The 11,801-nt window shown below is 42.4% G+C and overlaps 1 protein-coding gene across 1 annotated transcript in view; it reads right to left on the minus strand.

Moving 5' to 3' along the window:
• Gpc3 (glypican 3) overlaps window positions 1–8,580 on the minus strand; it is a 415,144-nt gene extending 406,564 nt beyond the window's left edge. The window contains exon 1 of the mRNA XM_047535930.1: window positions 8,236–8,580. Coding sequence (XP_047391886.1) covers window positions 8,236–8,407 — 172 coding nt within the window. The 5' untranslated portion in view covers window positions 8,408–8,580. The remainder of the gene's footprint in view (window positions 1–8,235) is intronic.
• Window positions 8,581–11,801: the final 3,221 nt, after the last annotated feature.

The raw sequence follows: 11,801 nt of genomic DNA on the forward strand, positions 1-11,801 counted from the left end.
ACTCAGAAGCTACAGACATTTTATGAGTGCTTGCATTGTGTGAACATGAGATAGATATATGAAAGCCAGGCTTTCACGACACAAATGTAAGGCATGATTGTGAAAGACCACCCACTGCTTAGAGTAACCATTAACAACTTTCAGTTTAAAAAACATGCATAATTAATAATTGTTTTCAAAATAATTTATCGATATATTTATACATATATGAAATCTATAAACATACATTTATATAAAAACATATTAAAACTCCACAGTTAGGTAAAACTTCAGTTAAAATCTCTCTCTACTTGTCACCTCCTCTTCAATCTTCAGTTATAAAAATGGGGCAACAAGATCCCAAGGTTACAGAAAATAGATAAGTTTCAACTCCACAATCTCTTCCTTGGTCTCTGATGAAAATCAGTTTAGACAAATATGCAGTCAGGGACTTAGTCATCCTATGGTTATATCCCATTTAGGATCTCATCACAGTGGCCAAATCCTCAAGACTATGTCTTCAAATGTTTATTCTTACACTTATTCCCATTAGTTAATTATACTAATAACTGTATAAGGCATCCTACTTACCACACTCTAAAGGATATCATGATGAATCAAAAATGGCTCCTGCATTCAATGAACATAGGATTGGAAAGAGGCCATGAATAAGCTGTATACTACCAAAAACAGGATACTAAATAAGAAATGCAGGTAAAGTATTTATGGGAACCAAATATAATTGGGGCATTTTGGTACTAACTCCACACACATGCAAACTTCCATGTTTGAACGTTTTCAGATCCTTTCTTTCTTTTACACGCTCTTTAACTTTCTGATAAATACCAGAGTAAAGACTTTTAATGTCTTCCCTATATCTATCACACTAACTCTTCTCTCTTCACTTGGTTTTCCTCAGCTTTGATCTTCCAAACCAAAATTTGACAAAGAGCAATGATGATTCCCAGTATACTATCATAATACTATAAGTACTAAACATGCAGGGTTTGGGGGAGAGAGAGAGCAGAACCATAAATAAGGCAGAATATTTGCAAATCTAATTCTGATATATTTTTTAAATAAATATCATTCCTTTCTTTTTCACCATCTTTTTCTGCTTGGGACTCTATCTGAAAGAATCTCCTAATGCGTCCTCCCTAGCCAATTAATTGGAAATCAAGTATCATGCATTCAAAAATTAAGAGAACTCTCATTGAGATCCTTTATCCCACCCAAATAAAATTCCCATGGCTGAAAATCCACTTTTGATTATGTCCTTTTAAATATACATTTATCAGTCTTGATGCTGGGGGTAATAAATATCAAGCACTGAGGAAAAACTTAGGTATAAAGTGTGTTTCTCTACCTGACACCAGGTTGCATTAATTTCACAAACCTAAATACCACAGATCTATAAAGAGAAATATATGCATTTATTTATATAGGTATAACTTTAATTTTTCTTTAAATTATTTAAAATAGCTTTGGAAACAAGCATGAAATACTTACCTCTTAGAAGATTTGGCTAGTTGACTCCTTCCAGAAAGTTATAGTGCAGCCAAATGAATTAAACCAATGTCTTTTATCACTTACCTATAGACAACAAATGGATTTTTGACCTGAAAAAATGGTTTCTTTTTCAGAAAGCTTAGTAAAAGAATAAAACTAAATCAACACTTAGAGATTGGCTTTATAGAAACTTTATGTTTGTAATACATTTTTAACTCCATTCATGTGGTACACAAATGCATATTAGTACCCATTATCAGTACTGCTTGCCGTGCCAGACAATAGGGATATGAAGACAAATAAGATAACAGCTGCTGACCTCAAGTCTAGAAGGGAAGCTAGAAATACACTTGAAAATACACCTTACAGTTGCCATAATCAGAACTTTTAGTGTTCCAGTAACAAATTGATTTTCAAAAGTCACACTAAAAAAGCCCAATTAAAATTTTACTCTAAAATTGTTCCCCCTTCTCAACTTATAAGACATAAATACATGCTTCATTGTGAAAATTTTGAAAATACAGAATATTCTAAAAATCTCATCTTTCAACTTGCAGTGGATGAAGCACAATGGATGGAGGTTTCTTTTATAAAGACTTTGACTCCTGTCCCTTCTTATTGCCACTTTCACTTATATTTTATCTCCCTTCTTATCAATTATTTATCAATATAAGCCTATTAAGTACGCTTCAAAGAGCTTAGTAGATTTACTAATCTAGCATATAAATACAATTTCAGCTACTAGAAGTAATTAACTGTTTGGAACACTAGCAATACATTTTGGTCCTAACATTGACTCCTTTTATTCATGAGGAAAAATACATACTCTCAAATTAGGGTTTGTCCAGAAACACATGAAGAGATGCAAAAGTGAAAACGACTTTCTTGGTATTCAATCTAAATCATTTGTTGTTGTCATTTAAAAATGGCAAATAAGTATTTCTAATAATTAGCACTTAGATAATTGATCTTTAATTGGCCTAATTTAAAGTACAAAATGAAATTTACTTCGTATATTCAACAAGATATTCCAGTGAGACTACAATGTTCCAGTGAGCACACAGAATTTCAAAATGCACATTTTCTCTGCTGATATGCCCACCTTCACCTTGCTTTCTGAATTGCATTCTCCCTGTCATTATATCTCAGAAGGTAAATTCCCATTACTTAATGCTGTTTCTAAAGCCAGCCTGGAGCCCATAACTTGGATTCTATTTTCTGATGCTCATTTCTTAATGGAGTGCTGGGGATCCTGTTACAAGTCAGACAATTTGCTAAATATGGGCAAATAAGTGGGTGATTTTTCTGCCCACACTTTCCATTAGACCCTAGATTACCCCCCAAAAATCAAACCCATTTACGAATGTGCCTAGGGCTGAATAGATGTTGGTTCCTGGAATGGTCTCTTGAATTAAGCCTGTACACGAATTCTGATCCCAGGTTACAGAAACCTGTGAGGTACTTCAACACGTCCGTGCATGTGTTGCAGCTCAACTCCCAAATATGATAATATCAACATTAGCAAGAAAGATCTAGCTAATGTTAAATCAAAGATGGTTTGATGTAAGAGTTGTTCTATAATTTATGTGCTACAATTGTTGATCTCCACTGATACTAAGGCAGTCATAACAATGCTGCTAATTTCAATTTGTTTTTTGAGTACCCAACATTAATAAACTCTGCCTGATGGTAAGAGTCACCAGCAGCTAACTGAAATAAGCCTATGTCTGTCTCCAGCCAACATAGATGTAGCCAGAAAAGTTTGTCCAGACATCCCAATAAGGTGCCATAACATTTGGGACTTAAGCTTTTAAAATAAGCAAGATGACATATAGCTTTAAAAAGTATGTGAGAGTTGATGGAGACTACATAATGATTTAGAAATTAAATTTTTGTCAATTATTAACTAAATGCTGTACGGTGCTCTTACCATTGTGCTCAACACTGCACAAATACACTGCTTTCCCTTTAAGAAGCTTATAATCTAAAACATACAAATAACCATATGCAGAAAAAAAGCTAGAGATCAGAGTAAAAGGAAGCATTCACAAAAATGTACAAATTCAGCATGCCAGAACTTTTCAGTTGAGCAACATGATCCCCAGTGAAATTCTTTCCAAATGATGTATCGTGTGCACAAGTTATAAGTGATTATCTTCAATTTTCTTAGAAATGAGTAATAAGATACCTCTTAAGACCCATGCTTTTGTATATGCATCAAACACTAAACTTGGCGTAGTCATTGATAGCTGCCATTTAAGGAGAAAACATATTTTTTTGTCTTGTCTCATACCAGACAAATCCAGGACTCTTTTCTCCCAGGTTGGTAATAGGCAGTCTTTTTCTAGGCTCCAGTGAACAGCAAACATTGCAACTCTAAAGATGGAAGTAGCAGAATGCTTTAAAATATTGCATCAAAATATTGGATACAATCTACCAGCCCATAAGAAAAAAAAAAACACATTGCAAAACTAACACCATCTGTGTCATCTAGCATCCATCAAAACCTTCTTCTGTCTGTATTTCCTAATGCTTACAGAATGGAATTTACTCCAAGAATTAAGAAAACTCTTTTTAAGATGGCGGCCCTATTAAGAGACTTCTCCCTATCTCCCACTTCATCTCTTCAGTTCTTTTCCCTTGCCCAGGCTGGCTATTGTGACCATTTCAGTCAATTTCCTGGAGGTATTTTCTAGCCCTTTTCACCCTATTTAATCCTACAAGTTTCCTGGGAAGCCTGTTTACTTGCGTGCTCCCCCTCTAGCTGTGAGCTCCTTGACAAAAGGGACTGTGTCTCCCTCCTCTCTGCACCCCCAGCACCTAACAGAGAGCCTGCCAAGGAGCAGCCAGTCTTTCACTGTTTTTAGACTAAGGTGCCCCACTAGTCATCGCCCAACTCCTCCATCAGATTGATATCTCCTTCTAAGCGCATCTCAGTCCCAATATCAGAATTCCCACAATAAATATATTCAGACCGCATTTGAAAAAATTCTCTAAAATGTTCCAAGTTAGCACATGGTAAAACAACTTTCTTAAAGTTTTAACAAATCACCTGCTCACCCAAATGTCTAGTGCAATCTCAGGAGAGTAAAATCCTCCCACACCTCACTTCTTATTCTCTTTCCCCACATTAGGACTACTAACTGCTTCGAACTAATTGGGGAACCACAGCTGGCAACCCAGATACGGTTGCTAGTTCTCACACTTAAAAAAAAAAAAAAAAAAAAAAAAAGAACTTTTTGTTTCAAGAATGTTGCTTTTCATTTCAATGCTGTTTCATCTATTTCAAGGAACTTCCAGTCGATCTTTGGTTCTTCAAGGCTGCTTTTACCCATAGAGACAGGCATTTGGCCTTCTGGATTGGTTCTCGCACTTTCCAAGGCCCTGTAAGGCAAGATCCCTCAATCTTTTGGGAGTTGCAACACTACCACAGATTGTTTGATTTTCTCATTCCCATTCGTCCCCTACAACCGCCCCCCCCCAACACACACACACACAAAGTGGTGTATGGCATTCATAAAGTGAATTACACTTGATTTTTGTTTAGAGGAATTTTTTTAAGACTTCTGTAACATTCCCTTGAGACAATTGGAAACATCATTGTCTGATTACTAGCTCACTTCCCTTGCCTAAAATTGTATCCATTCTTGATTGCGCCTGTGGGTAGGTTAAGCAAAACAAAATAAACATCTAGACTTATGAGCTCATTGGCTTTTTTCTGAATTTTTCTAAATTAAATAAGGGCAAAAGAGCTGCACTGAAAGTCAGTTATATGGATTTTTCTGCCAAATGCTAACTCTGTGCGCCTGGTTTCCATCTGTGGTGCTTTCCAAGTTACAAATCCTTAAAAAAAAAAAAAAAAAAAAGAGCGGGGTATGAAGAGATCTATGGATTTCAGGGACATACTATTTAGAATTGCTATCCTGTGCCTTTTAACACACTAAAAGAAATGGGAACATGAGATTGTAAGGCTTTAGATCAGCTTTGTGGAAGTCTAGCGTAGTCCTTCAGCACCAGTGATTTATTTTTTAGGCTGGCTGATTTCAAATGCCATTTAGTCTCATCCATATTAGCATAAGAAATGTACCTTATCCACTCTAACCCAATTCTGCTAATGGCTCAAGTTAGCAGTCAATCCCAAATGCTCCCCGTAAGTGAAACAGGACATTCTTGAGGATTTCTCCTTACTGTGACCAAATCTCATTTTATCTGGGACAAAGAAAGCTTTAATGCAGTTAACACAGTGCAGCAGGCAATCTGAACATGGTTTAAAATATAGATGGGGGGTGGAAGTCAAGCGGTCATCACGATGGTTCATAACTATCAAATAATTTGTAGCTCTGTTTCAATTTCTAACCACTGAACTACAGCAGCAAATTACACATTTATTCACTTTGAAATTATGCACTTGCCATTGTATTTAGTCTGCCATTATCATCTCTTCTCTGAAACACTGATGAGCTCTTTCCACACATGGACATTAGGATTTTCACTGTGTTTTCCATATCTACAATGACCATATCTGCCCAAGTAAAATTCAGGACACATGGTTTCATGATAGGACAGAATATTTGAAATCTTCACTGTCTCATAAAAATTGAGGCTATATAGTAGCTCTTTGGGTATCACCATATTTGAATTCTGGATTTGCCCTAAATGCATGTTAGGACAGTGTCTGCCATTTAGAAGGTGCTCACCACCATTTATGTTTGTTAAATAGAATCGAAGTGGGTTATGTTGGGTTTATATGGTGAAAACCCCTGAAAGTGGTTTCTCCTAGTTTGTGAAATAGAGGAAAATGAAAAATCTCTATTACAAGTAAGTCTTTATAAGTATGACCGTTCTTAGGCTGGGAGTAAGTAAGGGAGGGAGGAAGTGAGTCCAGGCCAAATCTCATACACACAGTGTGTGGGCCCTCCCAATACTTTTATACAGATGCTGCAAAGAGGCAGGCAGCCAGAGAGCTGGGGGAGGGTGAGGAAGGGTGAGCGTGTAGTGGGGGGTTGCTAAATGAGTGTCTCTGCTTCCCGGAGTCTTTTTCTTCTTTTAAAGCACCACCTTTACTCCCGCTTCCAATCAGCCAAATGTGGCCCCGACCCCAACCCTGGACCCATTCATCTTGTGGGGGCTCAGCCTGTGAGGACCAATTTTTACATTATCAACAAAAGCGTGTTCTCTAGCCTTAGCAATCTAATTACCATGGCACTTCCAGGGGATAGAGATTCGCCTGTTGTTTCAGCTCTGTGGAACTGATTCATAGGTTGCCCCTTACAGCTCCTGCACACGCCCACGTGGTATGTTATTAACACTTAACAGTGGAAGAGGTAGTTCTACCCTCCCTTGGAGCGATATCCTGCAAAGCAATATTTAACATATGCGCAAATGCATTTCAGTCACCAAAAAGGGTGACCAATTACCTTTGCAACTAAACAGCAGGCTCGCTCCGCTCTTTTCATCAACCTAAAGAAAAGGCTGAGGGCGCGCTGGCTGCCTAGGTAACCTCCTGCCAGTGAACGCTCCCTGGCAGCGCCCACAGGGCGCGCATCCGCATTCACAACTTGGTCCAACCATCAGGCCCACCTCCCTGACTTGTTGAGAGCCACCAGCCAAGTTTTGGATAGTGCTGCTCCCCACCTCTCCCAAGCGCGGGATGCGTGCCCCGCTGGATGCATTAGTCAGAAAAAGACCCGGGAGGCCACAAACGTCTTATGGTTTGGGAATTCAACCAGCCGTTTCTTGCGAGCGCACCTCTGATAAATTAACCTGTTTGAGATCCACACTTCTAGCCTGCATTGTCAGTATAGCAACTTGTCCTAATTGGATTCTAGGACTAGCGTTAGGAGCTAGCCTTATAGCTGGACAGTCAATCACAGAAGGCCATTAATATTCATCTGTTGACAGCGGCAGCCCTCAGCTAAGGTTAAAATATGCCCTTACAGCACGATCTGATTGTGCAGAACAAAAGGAAGGCGTTCAGAAACTTTCCTCCACCTAAAATCATCTCCCCTCCAGGGTCTTGCCTGTCAAGAAGGCAGATGAATTTAGGAGGGGGAGGAGTTAAATCATCTTTGGACTCTTGCTCCGCAGGCCAGCACCACAGTCTTTGAAGAGATTTCGCCAACCTACAGAAGGGTCTCTGTGGAAGGAAAAGGCTCAGTCTATTTCATTTGGGGAACCGTCTTACTCAAAAGTTTCCCTCAGTGCGTCTTCATCCATTCCTGCGGATTCGGAGATCTGCCCTCAACTTTGCCTACACTTGGGCCCGCGAGCCTCGGAAACCCACACTGAGGAGAGGAGGGCGTGGGGATACGTTGGGGAAGGGATGGACGGAGCTGCGGTCCAGCTAAGGCTGAAATTCTGACACGTACGTGTGAGCAAGGGTGGCAAATTCCCGAGACACCAGCTTGACTGTGGGACTCGAGTTCGCCAGGGCCCAAGCAACCGGCTCCCACCTTCCCGCCCTCCCAAAAAAATGGGCGCTAGCGAGAAGGCGATCTCAGCCGTTACTCTCGCTAGCACATTCCCTGACAGTACACGAGCCTGGGGCATAGGGACACGGTCCACACAGACCCTGCTTCTCTCCTTCAGTAGAGTCGGCCAGGCCCCAGGCACTCGGATCACTCCCAGGTACCCAGCGGCAGGGCGCAGGACCACGGCCCCACAGGGCTAGCGCGTTCAGGGTACAGCCACCACGCGCCCCTTGGCTCCCTGCTGGGCGTGGGGAACGCGCAAGGGACTCCTACTCACCTGGCACCGGGGTTTCTGGAACCCATTTGAGTCCCGGCTGCAGTCTCTGGAAGAAAGAGCGGACCTGGTGACAGGTGGCGTCCGGAGGCGGCGGGGGCTGCGCCTGTCCCGGGCAGCCCAAGCTGAGCAGCATCGCCACCACCAAGCACGCGGTGCGCACGGTCCCGGCCATCCTGCTTCGCTGGGAGCTAGGAGAGCGCGGGAGAGTGGCAGCAGGAGCGAGAGCAGTCCCAAGACTCGGCAAGCCTGGCAGTGGCCCTGAGGAGCGAGAGACGTGCAGCGCTACCCAGCTGCTGCAAAAGTTTCCTCGCAGCTACCTGGGCGCTGGGCGAGGGCGGGAACCGCTCGGCAGCGCGGGGCGGGGCGGGGCTGACCGGGGCGGGGCGGGGCAAGGAGGGACGGGGCGGGGCGAGGCGAGCGGCGCGGACAGGGGGCGGCGGCGATCGTGCCGCGGCTTGCATGCGGGTTGCGGGGCACAGCGTGAAGAGGGCAAGGGCCGCAAGGCTAGCGGAGGCTCCGGGACCCGGCGCGGAGGCGCGAGTAAGAGGATGCAGAGCAAGTGTGATGGCTCCCGTCAGCCCAGCCCAGCTGCCCGCTCGCTGCCTCTCTACACAGGGCGCTCTGGCATAACTACTGCAGAGGGGCTGCAGGCTCGGGAGCGCTGATTGGCTTCCCAGCAGCCATCCTCTCTGACTGGCTCTGGGAGAAGTTCCCCAGCCTCACTCCTCCTTCCCGCCGCTCATTGGCCTACAGCCGGGAGGGCTTTTCCCTTTAGGATTTTTGCAATCTTTCTTTCCATCCTTTCTTGGAGTGGGTGGGGGTCTTTGGATTAGGTGCCACTCGGCTTCATCACAGGCCTTCTCCTAGCCAAATCCGGCTCATTCTGGCCACCAAAACACAAGGTCTTCTTTCGCAAAAAATCCACCTCTTCATCCTGTTTTCTGAGAGGCTTCCCGCGATTCATTTTCCCAACACAGCTCTGACCGAGTTCTCAAAGCCAACCCACAAATAGTCACGTTCAGGAGCAGCTGGGGACCTCTGGGATTTTCACAGCCTGTCTCATCTTTGTACCTAAAAAGTCCAGAAGCCCTAGTGGCTTGATAGGTTTCATCAAATAGAACCACACAAAGTCAGAGAAAACACTGGATCCCAGGATGTTAAAAGAATCTATCTCCTGCAGGATAGTCTTGGGTAACAATTCATGAAGCAAATCATAACCGGTTACAATGAAATAACCAGGGGCTTACAGCCAGCCTAACTCATTCGAAAATACCTCTCAGAAGGACTAGAGGGCATAGCTCAGTGATACAGTGCATGCTTAGCATACACAAGGTCCTGGGTTCAATCCCCACAACCAAAACAAACAAACGAACAAAAATACCTCTCAGAGGAGGAGTGCATTTAGTTGTTACCTATGTATTATTAAGTAGGAATCATTAAGGGTGGATTCTGTTTGTGAGTCCCACATGCACAGACACACCACAGCACAGTGCCTGTGCTTAGTAGGAACTCAGTAAGTATTTCTATGATAAAATGACTTAACACCTCAGTGTGAATTCGTCTATCATTCAGTTGTGTTGTTTATGACCTAAGTGAAAGTAAGTTTCCAGAGAAAAAAGAATGAGCTGTAGCACCAGGAATTGTCTAGCCTGTGCCAGGCCAGGAGAGAAGAGATTATGTCCCAGGACTTGTGGACTGAAAAGACAGGCAAAGGAAGAGGAAGGTCACTAAAAAGTTCAGTCATTCATTCATTTGTTCACTCAGTAACAAATATTTGTACTCCTACTATGTGCAAGATACTTGTGGGATACAGACAACAAAGATACTAGGATTAGCCTATAGTATCTGATCTCAAAGAGCTACAAGTCTAATGTGGAATACAACCAAACAAAATGTTAAGGCATTGTGTGGTAAGTGCTAAGATAGAGTTCTAAGGGATGAGACGGTGGATCAGAGAAAGAATCCCAGAAGAGATGATGCCCTAAATTTGGACTTAAAAGACCAGTAGGAGTTGAGGTGAGAAAAGATGGGGGGAAGGGTGCCCAGGCAAAGGAAGCAGTCTGAACAAAGAGGAGAGGGCCTGGCATGGCCCATTTGGAGGATGGGAGGTGCAAGTAATGGTTTCAGGCTGAGGAGTTAAAAGAGTCGAGGCGGAAGAGGCAAGCAAGGGACAGATTATGCAGAGTCTGAAAGTCATGCAGAGGAACCTAGGGAAATACTTAAGGAGGGGTGGTGACATGATCATATTTGTCTTATTAAAAGATCTCTCCAACAGTGGTTTGGAGAATGGTTTGGAGAAGGGACAAGGTTGGAAGACAGGAGGCCAGTTAAGAGGCTGCAAAAATAATCCAGATAAGAAATGATAAAGGCCTGTGGCAGAGGACATTTGGAAGGGGGAAAATGTCCCAGAGATATTGAGGAGATAGAATCAGAAGAGCATGGTGACCTAGTATATGTGGGGGATGGGAGAGAAGGAGTCAAGGATGGAGGGCTCATTCACTCTTTTTTTTTCAATAAACATTTGAGGGCCGCCTATGTATCTGGCATTCTTCTCCTACTTCATAATTTTGCCTGGGGCTAGACCTGCGCCTGCATTGAACATTTGACAAATGACATATCCACTTTAAAAGAAACACCAATTAAGAGTCATAATTTGGCTGGTGAGTTTGATATGTTCCACCTGTGGAGCCCTGTGACCAAAGGGCAGATTGGAAGGCAAGCATTGATTGAATTTCATGACCTCGCAGAGGAAGACATGACCTCCCATAAATTCATGATCTTCCAGAGCTCATGCAACTAACTACAAAGGCAACAGTTGTTTTCAACTACTGGGTATTGAGTACCTGGAAAAGGGGGACTGTGACTTTTTTTTAATATATGCTTTTACTTTTAATACACTTTATATGAACTAGAGCAGTGCTTTTCAAATGAACTGTGTGGACCAATGAAGTTTTGGGGTTTTATTTTAATACATTTTTATTTTAACAGTAGATTAGAAAAGGTAACTAGTGCATTCAAACCATGGTTTTGTTAGGACAAAGCTAAGTAGATAGTACTGTGATAAATTTATTTCCATAAAAACGTGAGCTTGTTTATAGAAAAAGTATTAAATAGTATTGGGAAGATGAAGATACAGTGAAATGTGTGGGGTGGTATGTGAAAACCAAGATTTGGGCTAAATCATAGGCAAACTGGCCCTGAGGTTTTGGGAAGTATTTCTTTGTCTTGGTAGATTCTGCTCCCACTCTGAGCAGCTACTTCAGGGCTTTTAGCCAATCTAAGGTAAGAGTTAATAAAACTTGCTACACTTAAGGAGTGGTTCCATTTTTATAAGTGCCTCTCAAAGACTTCTAACCTTCCAGCCCCCAAGTGATGACTCACACAGTGGGATTTTAGGCTTTGAAACAGGCGTTGTAGGATAAGCTTTTGGTCAGGAAAGCATGTAGAAACACTGTGGGCAGCTATCCCCTCTGCTTACCAGTGACACATTTTGTGTGTATATGTGGTACTGGGAATTGAGCCCAGGAGCATTCTGCCTCTGAGCTACATTCTCAGACTAATTTTTA

The sequence above is a fragment of the Sciurus carolinensis genome, chromosome X, assembly GCF_902686445.1.
Source record: "Sciurus carolinensis chromosome X, mSciCar1.2, whole genome shotgun sequence".
Lineage (NCBI taxonomy): Eukaryota > Metazoa > Chordata > Mammalia > Rodentia > Sciuridae > Sciurus > Sciurus carolinensis.